Below are 17,121 nucleotides of genomic sequence, written 5' to 3' on the forward strand. Positions count from 1 at the left end.
AAAGATGGCGCTAAGGCCGAGAGAAAGCCAAAGTTCCGCCTACGGCTTTTTAGTGAACCGCTCGGTGTCGTCACTTCCGCTGTTCTGCCTTTTCCCCCAAGGGGCGGGGCTGCAATGAGAGTAACAATGGCTATCCGCCCCTTTCAAGTGGCTGGTAAGTGATTGAATTAGGGGTTCTCTCGGAAAACAGTATTTTGCAATGCGTTGACAATCCTCCCACCCCTGTATTTCTAAGAGGACATCGTATTATGACAACGTGAGCACCTATTGCCAATACTGGACCGAGAGGGGCCGACCCGAAAAGCAGTGACTTCCGCCTTGCTTCTCATTGCTTCTTGGGAGTTGAAGTTTACTACCGAATCCTCCATTTTACTTTGGATAGGTGAGGACTGAACAAAAATTCCCAGTTGGTTTTCCTAGTTTGCCTTATTTTCTTTCTTTCTGTTTGTTTTTTTTTTTTTTGAGACAGAGTCTCACTTTGTCGCCCTCGGTTGAGTGCCGTTGTGTCACAGCTCACAGCAACCTCAAACTCTTGGGCTCAAGCGATTCTCTTGCCTCAGCCTCCCGAGTAGCTGGTACTAACGGGCGCCTGCCACAACGCCTAGCTTTTTTGTTGTTATTGCTGCGGTTGTCACTGCTGTTTTAACCGACAGGGCCGGGTTCGAACCCTCGATATATGGGGCCGGCGCCCTACAGACTGAGCCACAGGCGTCACCTGTTTGCTTTATTTTCTAAAATAAATTGCTGCAAGAGATTCGATTTTGAAACTGCCTAAGGTCTTAAGATTCCTGAACATAGGAAGATGTGGAGTCGGTAGCGCTGCCATAGTACAAAAAGAGACCCTATCCTTGGAGCAACTTTTCCCCCCTATAACTCTGAGAATACTAGTACAATAGCTGACTGTCGTTTTTTTCCTCTCATGTCTGAGGCAGAATGTAACTAGTCCCCTGGCATGATGCATTATTTGTTCAGAAAATACTTCACTAATTTTCTAGCGGTGAAGGTCGAACCAATGGACAGAGGGAAAAATTAGCTAATTCCTTTCTAGAGAAAGTATGACATTTGGTATTAAGATAAAGAACTTTCCAGTCTCATGGCTTGGTTAGGTTAGAAGCACCACAAAACAAGCAGATTCCCAAAGATTTGCCTACAGCAGACTTAATTTATGGAGGATAAAAAAGAATCTTAACCATACAGACGTCATCTTATTGCTTAAAATACTGGAAAGTTTAGTGTGTGTGATTGCTAGAATCATTCTCTTACTACTTACACAATATTTCACTTTTTTTTTTTTTGTTTGAGACAGAGTCTCAAGCTGCCACCCTGGAGAGTGGAGAGTATCCTGGTGTCATAGCTCACAGAGACCTCTAACTTGGGCTCAAGCACTCTTCTTGCTTCAGTTTTTCTATTTTTAGTAGAGACAGGGTCTTGCTTTTGCTCAGGCTGGTCTCAAACTAGTGAGCCCAAACAATCCACCAGCCTCATCCTCTCAGAGTGCTAGGATTACAAGCATGAACCACCACACCTGGCTGATATTTCGCTTTTTTAAACCTTTTTTTTGAGATAGTGTCATTCTGTTTACCCAGCTACAGCGTAGTGGCATCATCACAGCTCACTGCAACCTCAAACTTCTGGGCTCAAGTGTTCCTCCTGCCTTAGCCTCCCAACTACCTGGGACTACAAACATGCACCACCATACCTGGCTAATTTTTTCTAGTTTCTGTAGACCTGAGGGTCTCACCTTACTCAAGCAGGGCCTCATTATGTTTCCCCAGCAAAAGTGCAGTGGCATCATCATACATAGCTCAATGCAACCTCAAACTCATGACTTCAAGCAATCCTTCTGTCTTGGTCTCCCAAAGTGGTAGGATAACAGGCATATTACCGGGCCTTTATTTAACTCTTGAAAAGCAAGGTTTTAAAAATTAGGGTCCTTGTGGCTTGGTGCCCCGTAGCACAGTGGTTATGGCACCAGCCACATGCACTGAGGCTGACAGGTTTGAACCTGGCCCTAGCCAGCTGAACAACAAGGACAACTGCAACAACAACAAAAAATAGCCAGACACTGTGGCGGGCACCTGTAGTCCCAGCTACATGGGAAGCTGAGGCAAGAGAATCGCTTGAGCCCAAGTTTGAGGTTGCTGCGAGCTGTGACACCATGGCACTCTAGCAAGGGTGACATAGTAAGACTGTCTCACACACACAAAAAAAATTAGGATTCTTGTTCTAAATGTTTGAGTAGTTTAAGTACTGTCAACATCAGAAAATAACACTTTTTTTCTTTTGAGACAAGAGTCTCACTCTTTTGCTTGGGTTAGAGTGCCATGGTGACAGGCTAGCTCACAGCAACCTCAAAGTCCTGGGATCCAAACGATCCTACTCCCTCAGCCTCCTGTGTACCTGGGACTACAGGTACCCACCACAAGGCATGGCTAATTTTTCTATTTTTCTTTTTTTTTTTTGAGACAGAGCCTCAAGCTGTCGCCCTCAGTAGAGTGCTGTGATATCACAGCTCATAGCAACCTCCAACTCCTAGGCTGAAGTGAGTCTCCTGCCTCCGCCTCCCAAGTAGCTGGGACTACAGGTGCCTGCCACAACACCTGGCTATTGTTTTGGTTGCAACCGTCACTGTTGTTTAGCCGGCCCAGACTGGATTTGAACCTGCCAGCTCAGGTGTATGTGGCTGGCACCTTAGCCTCTTGAGCCACAGGATCCAAGCCTAATCTTTTTTTTTTTTGTAGAGACAGAGTCTCATTGTCCTCGGTAGAGTGCCGGGGCGTCACACGGCTCACAGCAACCTCCAACTCTTGGGCTTACGCGATTCTCTTGCCTCAGTTTCCCGAGCAGCTGCCAAGCCTAATCTTTTTATTTTAAGTAAAGTAGAAGTTCTCACTTTGCTCAGGCTGATCTTGAACTTGAGCTCAGGATTACAGGTGTGAACCAATGCACCAAGCCAGAATATGACATTGTTTTTTGTTTTTCTCTTGAGCAGGGTCTCACTTGCCCAGGCTGGAGTGCAGTGGCAGATTCACAGGTTGCCTCCAACTCTGAGCTCAAGCAATCCTCCCACTTAAGCCTGCGGAGTAGCTGGGACTACAGGTGCGTAATACCACACGCAGGTAATTACAATTTGTTTTTCTTTTGCAGAGACAGGGCTACTGTTGTCCAAGCTGGTCCCTGACTCCTGGCCTCAAGGTATCCTCTTGCCTCAGGCTTCCAAAGTGGTGGGATTATAGGCATGAGCCACTGTACCTGGGTATAACAACTTTTTTTTTTTTTTGAGTTTCACTACATCACCCTCGGTATGCTGTGGCATCACAACTCACAGCAACCTCAAACTCTTGGGTTCAAGCGATTCTCTTGCCTCAACCTCCCAAGTAGCTGGGACCACAGGTGCCTGCCCCAACACCTGGCTATTTTTTGTTGCAGTTGTTATTGCTGGTTAGCTGGCCCAGCTTGGGTTCAAACCTGTCAACTTTAGTGTATGTGGTGGGTGCCGAGCCAACTTTTATTTTTGAGACAGTCTCTTTGTTGCCCTTGATAAGAGTGCCATGGCTTCACAGCTCACAGCAACCTCAAACTCTTGGGCTTAAGTGATGCTCTTGCCTCAGCCTCCCAAATAGCTGAGGCTACAGGTTCCTGCCACAACATTCAGCTATTTAGAGATGAGATCTCGTTCTGGCTTAGGCTGATTTCAAACTTCTGAGCTCAGGCAATGCACCCACCTTGGCATCCCTGAATGCTAGGATTACAGGTGTGAACCACCCCGCCAGGCCTTATAAACTTTTTGAAAACAAAAATAAAAACCTTAAGTTATTTTGTATGACATCCATCAAGATTATTCAAGTAGGCTGGGTGCGGCGGCTCACACCTATAATCCTAGCACTTGAGAGGCCAAGGCGGGTCGCTCTCCTGAGCTCACCGGCTCAAGACCAGCCTGAGCCAGAGCGAGATCTCATCTTTAAAAATAGGCGGGTGCCTGTAGCTACCCCAGAGGCTCAGGCAACAATCACTTGAGTTGAAGAATTTGAGGTTGCTGTGAGTTGTGATGCCACCGCATCTACCAAGGGTGAAAAAATGAGACTCTGTTTCAAAAAAAGAAAAAAAAGATTATTCAACTAGACTATAAGCTTTGAGGCAAACTGTGAGGTTTTTTTAGAGTAGTTTTAGGTTCACAGCAAAATTGAGAGGAATAAATTTCCCACATTGCCTTGTCCTCACACATGCATTGCCTTCCCTATTGTAAACATCCCCTACTACAGTGGTAGTTTTTTTTTTTCGTAGAGACAGAGTCTCACTTTATGGCCCTCGGTAGAGTGCCGTGGCCTCACACAGCTCACAGCAACCTCCAACTCCTGGGCTTAAGCGATTCTCTTGCCTCAGCCTCCCGAGTAGCTGGGACTACAGGCGCCCGCCACAACGCCCGGCTATACAGTGGTAGTTTTGTGACAATTGATGAGCCTACATTGACACACCAGTTATCACCCAAAGACCATAGTTTGCACCAGAGCCTACTCTAGGTTACATCCTATGTTGTACATTCTGTGGAGGGGTGAATAGGCAGAGCAGACTTTTAGGCAAGTGAAACTATTCTGCATATTTTAATGGTAGATGCATTATATATTTGTCCTGTGCTGTTTGTTTACTATAGTATTTCAAGGTCAGAAGTGTTTACCATGTAATAAGATACTCAAATCTACTTACCCACTGAAGTTCACTCAGCCTGGCCCTGAAAACTAGTGTAACATCCAAGACATTCTTCCTGAATCGAGATCAAATACTTGCAGTGTTCTTTGCATACAATTAAGCATCCTAGTCCTGAACAGATGTCAGCAGTGAAGGTTGTTTCTACTTCAGAAATTAAATCACCAAATTTCCATAGATGACTTACTATATCTTCAAAAAAATCCAAGATTTCTCTTCCCTAACCCAAGATATCTGTTGTTTTAAGAAGAGGGTATATGACACCATGCAAAAAGTTGCAGTTGATCGCTGTTAGGAGTACTTCAACTGACACATTCCTCACCTCCATCAAGTAAGAGCATACAAAAGCACATCATTAAGAGCAAATCCAAATTTATTGTAATACCATGTCATTTTCAATGTTTAAAAACCTCATAAGTTAGTGGGAGCCCTACTTCCCTGGGACAGCATGCCAGAGGTACTGAAATTTGTCACCTTTCTTTACAAACCCCCAGCAATCCAATTCAAGTCCATAGCTTCAGAAAGCCAGGAGTTGTTTCTTCAGTCTACTCCTCTGGTTCCTGGTTTTTGTTTCAAGGGAGGGAGGTCACAATATTTCAAACAGGGAAAACCACAGTTGAGCTTCCAGCTCAGGTTTGTGTAAGATGGAGTGAGGGAAGACCGCACCAACCCCACAGAAAAAAAGACAAAGTTGAGATGGATTACTTCTTTACAGCCTCGTGAAAATGGAAGGAAATAAAAAGATTTACAAATGAGGATCCATATGATAGTTGAGAATCTCTTCGTAAATGGAGGTTCCAGCTCTAAAAAATAGGAGGGGCCTAGACAGCCTGGATCAGAAATCTACCACATGTGAATAAAAACAATGTGATGAAGAACAGCTCCTCTTAATTTTGAGGCCGGATAAAATACTTGAGATTTTATGGGTAACAGATGGGTAAATGCTGACATCAGAGTGGTATTAAAAACTAAAAATTCAGCAGTGTTTAGTGGTGGTGGCTAATTTAGTTTTCTCCCTGTTCTGTGGTAGGGCCACAAATCTTGACCAAGCATAGAATTGTAGAAAAAAGGCTAGAAAGAGGGGCCTGAAGACGATGGATTTTGACTCCTGATTTTATTATTCAATTTCTGTTTTTCTATTTAAAGTAGTCTTCGGTGGCTGGGAAGCCTTGCCTGCCAAGACCAGAGTCAGTTGGAGCTGGTTGTTGTTGGAAGGGGGTGGGTTGGGGGACTGGGATGGGGGCAGGGAGACCCTGCTCTGCTGGCCGTCCTGGGTGGAAAAGATGAACTGCACTTCACAGAGCCTGGGGTGTGGTAGGAGGGGATGAGGCAGGAGCAGCAAGCTGGGGAGATGGGACCCACCTCAGTCCCCAGCTTCATTTTCTTCTAATGTTTCCCCACTGGTAGCATTCTCTGCTGTCTTGGAGGCCTATATAATTATATTCAAGAAAAGGAGAGAAGACTTGTCAGTTTCTAACACTATACTTGGAGGGTAGTGTCTAGGGTACCAGAAATAAAAATATCTTCATCCTCTGGGTCAGGGCTGAAATAAAGATATATGGACAGTCCCTGACTTATAATAGTCAACTTAATGACTTTTTTTTTTTTTTTTGAGTTTAACTATGTCGCCCTTGGTAGAGTGCCATGGTGTCACAGCTCACAGCAACCTCAAACTCCTGGGCTTAAGCTTATCTTGCTTCAGCCTCCCAAATAGCTGAGACTACAAGTGCCCGCCACAACGCCTGGCTATTTTTTTTTTTATTGTAGTTTTTCATTGTTGTTTAGCAAGCCTGGGCCAGGCTCGAACCTGTCAGCCCTGGTGTATGTGGCTGGCACTGTAACCACTGAGCTACAGGTGCCAAACCTCAACTTAATGATTTTTCAATTTTCACAATGGTGCGAAACCAATACATAACATGATTAACATGTAACTTACTCAAGAAATTACATGAAATACTCAATACTTTATTTAAAAATAGGCTTTGTGGGGCGGCACCTGTGGCTCATTTCGTAGGGCGCCGGCCCCATATACCGAGGGTGGCGGGTTCAAACCCGGCCCTGGCCAAACTGCAACCAAAAAAAAATAGCTGGGCGTTGTGGCGGGCGCCTGTAGTCCCAGCTACTCGGGAGGCTGAGGCAAGAGAATCGCTTAAGCCCAGGAGTTGGAGGTTGCTGTGAGCTGTGTGAGGCCACGGCACTCTACCAAGGGCCGTAAAGTGAGACTCTGTCTCTACAAAAAAAAAAATAGGCTTTGTGTTAGATAATTTTGCCCAACTGGAGGCTAATATATATGTTCTGACCATATTTAAGGTAGACCAGCCTAAATTACGATGTTCTTGGTAGGTGAGGTGTATTAAATCCATTTTTTACTTAAAATATTTCCACTTATGATGGGTTTATCAGGACATAGCTCCATCAAAAGTTGAGGAACATCTGGCTATACAAAAGTCCATAATCCACCATGACCCAGGAAGATGGATTAAAGAGGGATCAGGTTCACCCTGTCAGAGAGGGATGATAATTGTAACATACCTTCTTTTTTTTCTTTTTCTGGGTTTTTCGACTTGCAGAACTCTGGAGGAGGGCCTAGAAAGCAGAAAGAAGGCAACAAATTTTGAGGAAATAAGAGGAAACAAAATCACAAATGGTTACTCTCAGTCCTGTAGCTCCTTTCAGGACTTTGCTGGTGTTTAGCCCTTATTCCCAGGACAGGTGCCACATGCTCACCACCTTCCATTTTACACTAACCTTTAGCTTTGCATCCTGGACCTCCATCTCAGATTTGTAGAGGTCAGGCTCAAAGGGACCACTAGTTATCCGCATGGGGCCATTGGGCATGAGCAGAACCGTAAATTTAAACTGGGCAACAAATTCACCTATGGGAAAAACAAAGATAAGTTTTGTTGACAAAATATTCCTTTGGGGTGGTGCCTGTGGCTCAGAGGAGTAGGGCGCTGGCCCCATATGCTGGAGGTGGCGGGTTCAAACCTAGTCCCAGCCAAAATGTTCCTTTGTTGTACTTAGCTCCTCTGAAGTTATAAGGAAAAGAGGGATACCATATAATCAGGGGCTCCAAAGGGAAAACTCTTCACAGAACTCACCCTCCTTCTCATAGAGAACATTAAATGGTTGCAGCAGTTCATGTTTGGCGCACTCCACCACACCCATCCGAGCCTTTTTCTCATCTTCAAATGCTCTGAGTGGGGGGGAAGACAATATTCAGAGGTATCCTTAACTTCTCATCAAGTGTTAACCATTTTAGTCATGTTTACCCTCAAGCAGAAATCATACTTAGAATCACTCTTTTCCATTACTTTCAATGAGAAGGAGATGGGGAGAGAGAGGGCAAGTGCATGCTGCAAGTTTGGGCAGGAAAGGAGAGAAAGGGAGGGGTGGATGGTCTGAGTCAGACTGGTTTCAAGTCTAGTCCTTGCTGAGTGCAGTACCTTAAAGTAAATGGCATGGCATCAAAACGCCTTTCCACCTCACTGAAGAAGGCACGTGAGGTTTTCATTTTCAGGCCATACTGTTTAGAGGGGTCTCGTTTGTAAATGGTGGTTCTCTGTCCTGCATCCTTGGCCTACAAGAATAAAAGTTAGGTTTCCTTTGATCTGAGAAACAACCCTTAGTCACCCCATTCTGCCAATTCTGGTACTTTCCTTACCTTGCCTTCTCCTGAGCTGACAAGAACATCCACAGCATATACTTCATGTACCTCAAATTCAGCTATTTCATGGTCTTTCCTAAAAGGAACAGAAAGAAGGTTAAGAGTAAGAAGTAGCTCCTGTGGCTCAGTGAGTAAGGCACCGGCCCCATATACCGGAGGTGGTGGGTTCAAACCCAGCCCCGGCCAAAAAAAAAAAAAGTAGCTCCTGGAAGTAGAAGGTGGGCAAGATTAAGCTGGGACTATGGGAAATAACTTGATGACTATTCTGGTGTGACAGAAGGTGAAAAGTGGGGTCGGCACCTACTTCTGCTGGTCTGTGGGATTCTGGATAATAGTTTTTTCTCCATCGATGACATGCTGCTTCAACTGATGTGACAGCATACCTGTATATAAGACACAACTTATGGTACCACAATTCCAAAAGGCTTCCAAATTCACCCACCTAAATAGTTTGAAATGGCAGGCAATGAAAAAAGTGCCTGGTTATGGAAATACTGGGCCCTGAGATTTCTGGCTGAACTGAACTAGAGCCAGGATAGAGCTCAAGGGAGCAAAAGCCTTAAATTCTGCTATGACGCTCAACCATGTTATCTGAGGTCTCACCTTCTATTGGCGTGCAATTAAATGAGTGAGCAACTTTGTTCCAGGCTTCTGTCACTTGTGTATTCTAGAAGTACAAGATCAAATAAAAGGTGAGCTATCAGGGGCTAGTAAGTTCTCTACCATGAGAATAAGAAGCACAAAACAACAGAAAGTTCTCATATCCTCTATCAAGTAACAACCATTCTCATTCACTTTTTTCATTTCACAGCCCTATTAACCTTACAACCTAAAAATACCTTGTATATACAGATGCTCCTCAACTCACAATAGGGTTATGCCCTGATAAACTCAATGTAAGCTGAAATTATCTAAAATTGAAAATACATTTAATGAACCTAACTTACCAAACACCATAGCCTAGCCTACCTTAAACATATTCACAACACTTAAATTGGGCAAAATCATCTAACACAAAGCCTATTTTAGAATACTGTTGAATGTCTCATGTAATTTGAGTATTGTATTGAAAACGAAAAACAAACAAAAAAAAGAAAACGAAAAACAGACTTGGCACCAGTAGCACACTGGTTATAGTGCCAGCCACGTACCCGAAGGGTTGCAGTTTCGAACCCAGCCAGGGCCAGCTAAACAACAACTGCAACAAAAAATAGCTGGGCCTTGTGGCAGGAGCCTGTAGTCCCAGCTATTTTGGAGGCTGAGGCAAGAGAATCACTTAAAGTCCAAGAATTGGAGGCTGCTGTGAGCTATGAAGCTACAGCACTCTACTGAGGGCAACATGGTTGACACTGTCTCAAAAAAAAGAAAGAAAATGAAAAACAACACTTGTATAGGTACTCAAAGTACAGTTTCTACTGAATATGTATTGCTTTTGTGAAATTAAGCCTGTATTTACATACCATTTTACAAAGTGCTTTCACAAAGATGTCCAATTAAGACAATTTTTGAAGGCAAACAGGGCATATATATAGCCCAGTCTAGAAGATGAAGAAACTTAAGTTTCAGAAAGGTTAAATTACCTGCCCAGATTTAAATGAGTGGAAATCTAGGTTTTCTGAAGTTAACTCCAGTATTTATTCATATTTGACACTATGACTTAAGAGAGGGGACAGCAAACCCTTATTATTATTTTCTTTTTTAGAGACAGAGTCTCACTTTATCGTCCTCGGTAGAGTGCAATGGTATCACAGCTCACAGCAACCTCCAGCACTTGGGTTTAGGCGATTCTCTTGCCTTAGCCTCCCAAATAGCTGGGACTATAGGCGCCCGCCACAACGCCTGGCTATTTTTTGTTGCAGTTTGGCCGGGGCCGGGTTTGAACCAGCCACCCTTGGTATTGGAGGCCGGCGCTCTACTCACTGAGCCACAGGCACTGCCCACTTTTTCTTTTTTTAAGCCTTTCAAACATGACCTGATCCTCAACCTAAGTTACAATTCTGAAAAAAAAAAAAAGTGAATCATCATAACTATGAATATATATATATATATATATATATATTTTTTTTTTTGAAACAGAGTCTCAAGCTGTTGCCCTGGGTAGAGTGCTGTGGCACCACAGCACATAGCAACCTCCAACTCCTGGGCTCAAGCGATTCTCCTGCCTCCACCTCCAAAGTAGCTGGGACTACAGGCACCTGCCACAATGCCTCACTATTTTTTGGTTGTAGTTGTCATTGTTGTTTGGCAGGCCCAGGCTGGATTCGAACCCGCCAGCTCTGGTGTATGTGGCTAGCACCTTAGCCGCTTGAGCCCCAGGCACCGAGCCTAATTATGAATATTTTATTACATGGCAGGTATTATGGTAAGCACTTTATGTGGATTATCTCAATTGTTAACAACAACTCTATGATAGTAAAGCACAATTTTATTTTTCCCATTTCTTTTATTGTTTCAGGTTAATTGAGGGAACAAAGAATTACGGTACAATGTTTTATTTTTCCTATTTTGAAGATAAATTTAAATTCAAGATTCTTTTTAAGTAGTAAAGGGGCAATAATAGGTATAGACCCCCATTTGATCTTATAGGTACATTAGCCATTACCCTACACTACTTTCCTGTGAAAATACATAATAATAAATACATAAATAATAAAAAGAAGTGTAAAATAACAACTAATTCAAGTCCTTACTATATATGCCAGGCATTGTTCAAAGGGCATTATAACACCTTTATGAAGTTAGGTATCATCATAAGGAAACTAGGACACTTAAGTAAAAAAAATGTAGTAATTGCTGCTTGGGAGGCTGAGGCAACAGAATCGCATAAGCCCAAGAGTTAGAGGTTGCTGTGAGCCGTGTGACGCCACGGCACTCTACCCAAGGGTGGTACAGTGAGACTCTGTCTCTACAAAAAAAAAAAAAAAATGTAGTAATTAAGTAATAATGGGGATAAAGTACAAATTGATTAAAAGTATGAGGAACAGGGCAGTGCCTATGGCTCAGTGGGTAGGGCACCGGCCCCATGTACCGAGGGTGGCGGGTTCAAACCTGGCCCCAGCCAAACTGCAACAAAAAATAGCTGGGCGTTCTGATGGGTGCCTGTAGTCCCAGCTACTCGGGAGGCTGAGTCAAGAGAATCACCTAAACACAAGAGTTGGAGGTTGATATGAGCTGTGACACCATGGCATTCTACCCAGGGCAATAGTGAGACTCTGTCTCTACAAAAAAAAAAAAAAATATGAGGAACAAGAGAACACAGAAAAGGAGAAAGAAAAGACAATGCCTTAAATGTTGAATAGTTCTTTGGAAATTTAAGTTATTAGCGATTTCTCCACTGATAATGTAACACGTTTAATTCTTTTTTTTTTTTTTTTAGCCTCAAGCTGTCACCCTGGGTAGAGTACCATGGCATCACAGCTCACAGCAACCTCCAATTCCTGGGCTCAAGCGATTCTCCTGCCTCTGCCTCCGCCTACCAAGGAGCTGGGACTATAGGTGCCTGCCAGGTATATGTGGCTGGCACCTTAGCCGCTTCAGCCACAGGCACCAAGCCTACATTTAGTTTCTTAAAATGAATTTACCTACAGTTCATATTTTTTTCCTGTTTACAGCAATCTTTTTTTTTTTTTTTCAAAGTCATATACACATAGATCATGAATACATTTATACACATGTGGGGTACAATGTATTGATTTTTTAATACAATTTGACATGCTTACATCAAAATAATTAATATAGTTTTCCCCTCATGGCAGCTTTATTTTTTTTGAGACACACTCTCACTATGTCACCCTCAGTAGAGTGCTATGACGACACGGCTCACAGCAACTTCATTGAGCTCAAGCGATTCTCTTGCCTCAGCCTCCCAAGTAGCTGGTACTACAGGTGCCCACCACATGCTCAACTATTTTTAGAGATGGGGTCTTGCTCTGGCTCAAGCTGGTCTGGAATTCCTGAGCTCAGGGGATCCACCCACCTCAGACTTCCAGAGTGCTAGGATTACAGGCGTGAGCCACCGCGCCTGGCCTAGGTTGGCAGCTTTATACATATTAGCTATAGTGCCTAATACATCCTTGGTTCTATCAAGCTTTGGAGTTGGATAAACAGCTTACCTGGTTACCAGGTTTGACCAGGCGTAAGGCAGCTTCAGCACAAAGGTGAGCCGCCTTAATGACATCTGCTTTCCGACCTGTTACTTGGGTCCCCTGTAGATAAGGACATGCAATTAGTATCTTCCTGAAAAGCCTGCTAACTCAGCTGGCCATTTAGTTGTTACCTATCTGTGTATCTATATGCAAAGGCCAGGCAATGAATAGGAGAGAAAAAAAACCTTTCTCTTTTTGTTTCTCCAGAAACTCTCTCAAAACTTATGTGGCGACGGGGTGACAGGGTCAGGGTAAGAGACAAATGGCAATGCACCCCCCCCCCAAGGTTGAACAGAGATCAAATGCACCTACCTGAGCTACATCAACCACAAAAGTGTGAGCCACATTGGCAATGAAGCCATCCACGTGGACCCCTAGGTCACTAAAAGGAATGACCAGAGTACTGTGTTAGGAATCAGCACTATGTAAATGCTTTAGAAAAAGACAAATGCCTTAAAATGGTTTAACCTTACATTTTTACCAAGTCACCTTCCTTGAGAATATAGTCCTGGTCACTCTTCAAAGGGGAGAAGTGACATACACAGTTATTTACTGAAATGCTGGTGGGAAAGGCAATACCTGTAAAGAAAGAGTCATCAGCCTTACTGCTTTGCTGTCTTCTGGGAGCCCTGTTGCTCTTCAGGAAAATGGAAGGATTTTTTTTTTTTATAGTCTTGCTTAAGTTGAGTGGGTAGGAAACTGCTTATATCATGCTTGCTATTCCAAATTTCCAGATAACCAGAAAACGTTCGGAAATTTGGGGCCTTATTAGGGTACTAGAGTAGGGGGTAGATCATTATAATGAAAAAAACAAACAGAAAAAACTCATATAGGACCAAACAAGGGTCAAACTTGTGAAGTTAGTGAAGGACTTTGTTGTTTTTTTTTTTTTTACCTTTCTTCATTTCCTTTTCTTTCTTGAAGATTTTCCCTGTCTCTTCCATAATCATGGCATCACCTCTCTCACACAGGCTCAGTACTGACACACCTGAACTGGATGCATCCACCAAAGTCCGAAGTACCCCTGGGGACAGAATCACACCATATCAGCCTTGAATGTATTCACTGTCCCGTTACCACCCAAGTAATACCTAGAAGTTGGAGTCAGAGTTTCTAATATTCCCTTAGTGCTACTGCCCTGAGACCGAAAGAGGAAACAAGTTTTGCCTCTTAGAATGTAAAATCTCTAATTTTTACCTTCCTTTCCTAAAATGAGAAAGGTCAACATGCCCTTCTCTTTCTTCACATTTCTTACATGTGACAAGTGGTTTATACACAATCTTTCTCCCAAGGAAAGGCCTCAGGCTTTACAAAGAAAATACTTTACGTGTGTTAGGCCAGAGTTATGAACTTCAGGGGGCTCTAGCCAAGATATCCCACATACATGCAAAGAGGATTAGAAGAAATTTATAGGCATCAGGGACAACAGGAAGGTAGATACAATTGCTGACTCAAAACTGACGCATTGTTAAAATATTTGTCTTCCCTTCTCAGACACTGTAATTAGGTGTTTAGTAATCTCAATTTATGTACACTTATTTCCTCACAAACAAGTGTATAATAAGCCAAGAGGACTTCATCTAAGGTCCTTGGGTTTCCAGGGCCCATGGCTTGTAACTTTAAATAGATCACAAAGAGGTATGTATATGATCCCAAAGTTTCAAAACTTATTATCTGAGGTCATAAGAGCCTCAAATTACAAATTGCAAGAAAAATTTTTTTTTCTGATTCAAACCACTAACATGAAATACTAAAAGGCAGCAAAAATGAGGAGATTATACTAAATGTTCATTGTGTTATAAAGCATTGGTCTTTTCATGCCCTCACCCTGATCTGTCCTCAACTTCAGGTTTGATTTTTGATTTCTGTTTTGATGATCCTCTGGAAGCTGGAAAGTAGGACCAGAGGCATCCTAAATACCTCCTCCCAGTGATCTTTACTGTCAAAACCACTCAAACACCTAAGGAGAAAAAGTTCCTATCTCCTTGAGTTTTAAAATGGAAAGGTGAATTGGAAAGAGAAAATAGGAAGTGAGACATCTGCCTAGGGCTGCAGACAACTGCTGAGAAAGAGCACGGCTGGAATAAGGATGACTTATGACAATCCTAAAATCAATTCTTCCTTTCCCAGTACTCTTCACAAGCCTGCCTACCTGGGGTAAAAGGAGGGACCAAAAACATTTCTCTAGTTTTCAAGTCATTGCGAACAAAACTGAAGGCTAAGTATAACTATGTACAGATTGGAGTACATATCTCCTAGATTTATGTTAGGAGCTCCAGGAGTGCCCTCCAACGGTCCTCTGGGCTGGCCCTAGGGTAGAAGGGGGCCCCCACCAGGGTAAGAGTTGAAGTAAAGAAGGGAAGACTCGGCAAAACACGTGGTGGGAGGCTGGTGTCAGGGACCGTAGTTGAAGAATAAGGGAGCCAGCGATTCACATGGGGACCCAGCAACACGTGCCGGCTGGACTCCTGATGTCCCAGAGACGCGACAGGCCACAGAGGCGCTTCCTTTTCGAGGTGGCCTCGCCGATGCCATATTCAGAGAAAGCAAAAATCCGGACTTAAGGGTAGCAGAGACGCGCTGTGCCTCCTAAACAACGGCCGAGGGTCGGAGGCTGCAGGGGGGCCCTGTCTGCGCTCTTCCCGGTCGCCGGCCCGCACCTCCACAGACTCCAGCCTAGGCCTGGCCGCTCAGGTCCCAGGCGCGACACTAAGTCTTCCCACCATGCCGCCCCCAGAGGACCACTGCGGGCCCCTCAGTAGTTCTCTCTCCGCATGACTCCGCTGCTCCGGCCCCTCCGGAGCCAGCCTGGCACTTTCCCCTCTCAGCCTCGATTCCCGGACCCCCGAGGCCGCACTCACGGTTGGCGATGTCGCCCCCCATCTTATACTTGGTCACGACCAGGTCTTCGGCGATAGTTTGCTCTTGCTGCTCGTCCTCGCCCGACATCTTCTTACCACCACTACCACTAAAGCCTCGTTTTCCCTGAGCCGCCGCCTCTGTCTCACTTCCCAGCCGCAGGCTGTGATCAGAGCCACCTCGATCCGCGAGGAGAAAGCGAGCGAAAGCGCGAGCAAGCAAGGGAGCGGGCAGACGGGGAGAGCTGGAAGCGGCGAGCGCGCGGGCTGAGGCGCAGGGCACGCTGGGACAATGAGTCCTTCCCACCGCCAGCCTCTGGTCGCCTTCGTGGCCGTGTGAACTACAATTCCCAGTCTGTCCCCCGCGCACCTACGCCAGGCCCTGGGGCCTTGCCCTCCAAAGGTCTTGCACGCCGGAATCGCCGGGCACGCTGGGAAGGGTTAGGCTCCGGCGGGAAGGCGGAGCCGTTGGGGAGCGTGCGGGGACTCGTGGTCTCTCCCGGAAAAACCACTTCCACCCGGAGCGCGGAGCGAAAGCCCGTAATAGAGGGGGGCGGGCTGAGAAAGGGGCGGAGCCACGGCGGGGCGTTGGGTTAAAGGCGGGGCGGTAGGGCGGAGCTGGGTGGAGCTGAGCCGGGTGGGCAATGTCTACACTTAGGGCGCGGAGGCTGGGTGCGCCCTTCTTTAGATACCTGGTTCAGCTGGCGGGACCGGCCGAGCCGGTCCAGTCGCGCTCCAGTTTTGGGAGAATGCGAAGGGTCAGAGCAGGTGTGGAAGCAGACCAAGGGCGCTGGTTGCAGGGGCTAACTGGGTAGGCAGACCCTACGGGGATTATTCACTTAAAGGCCTCCTTACTCTAGAGGCCGGACTTCCAATGAAGTGGGATGGCATTCTTCCAACAGTGGCCATGGCTGGCATCTGAGTGAAGTGTTAAGAAAGAGTTGGGGCTCGGCGCCTGTGGCTAAAGCGGCTAAGGCGCCAGCCACCTACACCAGAGCTGGCGGGTTCGAATCCAGCCCGGGCCTGCCAGACAACAATGACAACTGCAACCCAAAAATGGCCAGGCATTGTGGCGCGTGCCTGTAGTCCCAGCTACTTGAGAGGCTGAGGCAAGAGAATCGCTTGAGCCCAGGCTTTGGAGGTTGCTACCAGCTGTGATACCATAGCACTCTACCCAGGGCGACAGCTTGAGACTCTGTCTCAAAAAAAAAAAAAAAGGGGTTGGCCAGTCGCGATGGCGCACTCCTATAATCTGGCACTGTGGGAGGCCAAGGAGGGTGGATCGCCTGAGCTCAGGAGTACTCTACTCTAGAAAAAACTGAGGCAGGAGGATCTCTTGAGCCCAATAGTTTAAGGTTGCTGTGAGGGCAGACGCCAGCCCCAGCACTCTACGAATGGTGACAGTGAGACTCTCAGAAAAAAGAAAAACAAGTTGGCTAACAATCTTACTTTTCTTTTCTTCAGCTTCCGGAGGTTTTAGTCTTACACCTCTAACGGAGAAAGTCTATAGGACTTTATTTAACTTCACCAAGCACATTAGGTTTTGGTTTTGTTGTTATTCCCAATTGGCTGCTCTGTAGATTCTCTGTAAAACTTTTTTTTTTATTAGAGAGACAGACTCACTTTGTCACCCTCAGTAGAGTGCCAGAGCATCACAGCTCATAGCAACCTCCAGCTCTTGGGCTCAAGTGATTCTCTTGGCTCAGCCTCCTGAATAGCTGGGACTACAGGCGCCCGCCACAACCTC

The 17,121-nt window shown here is 45.2% G+C and overlaps 1 protein-coding gene and 1 long non-coding RNA gene across 2 annotated transcripts; one reads left to right on the plus strand and one right to left on the minus strand.

Moving 5' to 3' along the window:
- The first annotated feature begins 2 nt into the window (after positions 1 to 2).
- On the plus strand, positions 3 to 12,469 carry LOC128561585 (uncharacterized). The gene is made up of 4 exons (XR_008373294.1): positions 3 to 154; positions 236 to 382; positions 2,993 to 3,119; positions 11,748 to 12,469. It is a non-coding gene; the product is annotated as an uncharacterized LOC128561585 (long non-coding RNA).
- On the minus strand, positions 5,804 to 15,878 carry PA2G4 (proliferation-associated 2G4). The gene is made up of 13 exons (XM_053555985.1): positions 15,378 to 15,878; positions 13,412 to 13,540; positions 12,990 to 13,095; positions 12,829 to 12,898; positions 12,484 to 12,576; positions 8,975 to 9,038; positions 8,676 to 8,754; positions 8,369 to 8,447; positions 8,151 to 8,284; positions 7,806 to 7,900; positions 7,453 to 7,580; positions 7,237 to 7,290; positions 5,804 to 6,133 (listed from the first exon to the last, which is right to left on the minus strand). The coding sequence occupies exons 1-13, from the start codon at positions 15,463 to 15,465 to the stop codon at positions 6,068 to 6,070; spliced, it is 1,185 nt and encodes a 394-aa protein (XP_053411960.1). The 5' UTR covers positions 15,466 to 15,878; the 3' UTR covers positions 5,804 to 6,067.
- Between the last annotated feature and the right edge of the window lie 1,243 nt (positions 15,879 to 17,121).

Source organism: Nycticebus coucang, chromosome 12 (assembly GCF_027406575.1).
Source record: "Nycticebus coucang isolate mNycCou1 chromosome 12, mNycCou1.pri, whole genome shotgun sequence".
In the NCBI taxonomy this organism is placed as follows: Eukaryota; Metazoa; Chordata; class Mammalia; order Primates; family Lorisidae; genus Nycticebus; species Nycticebus coucang.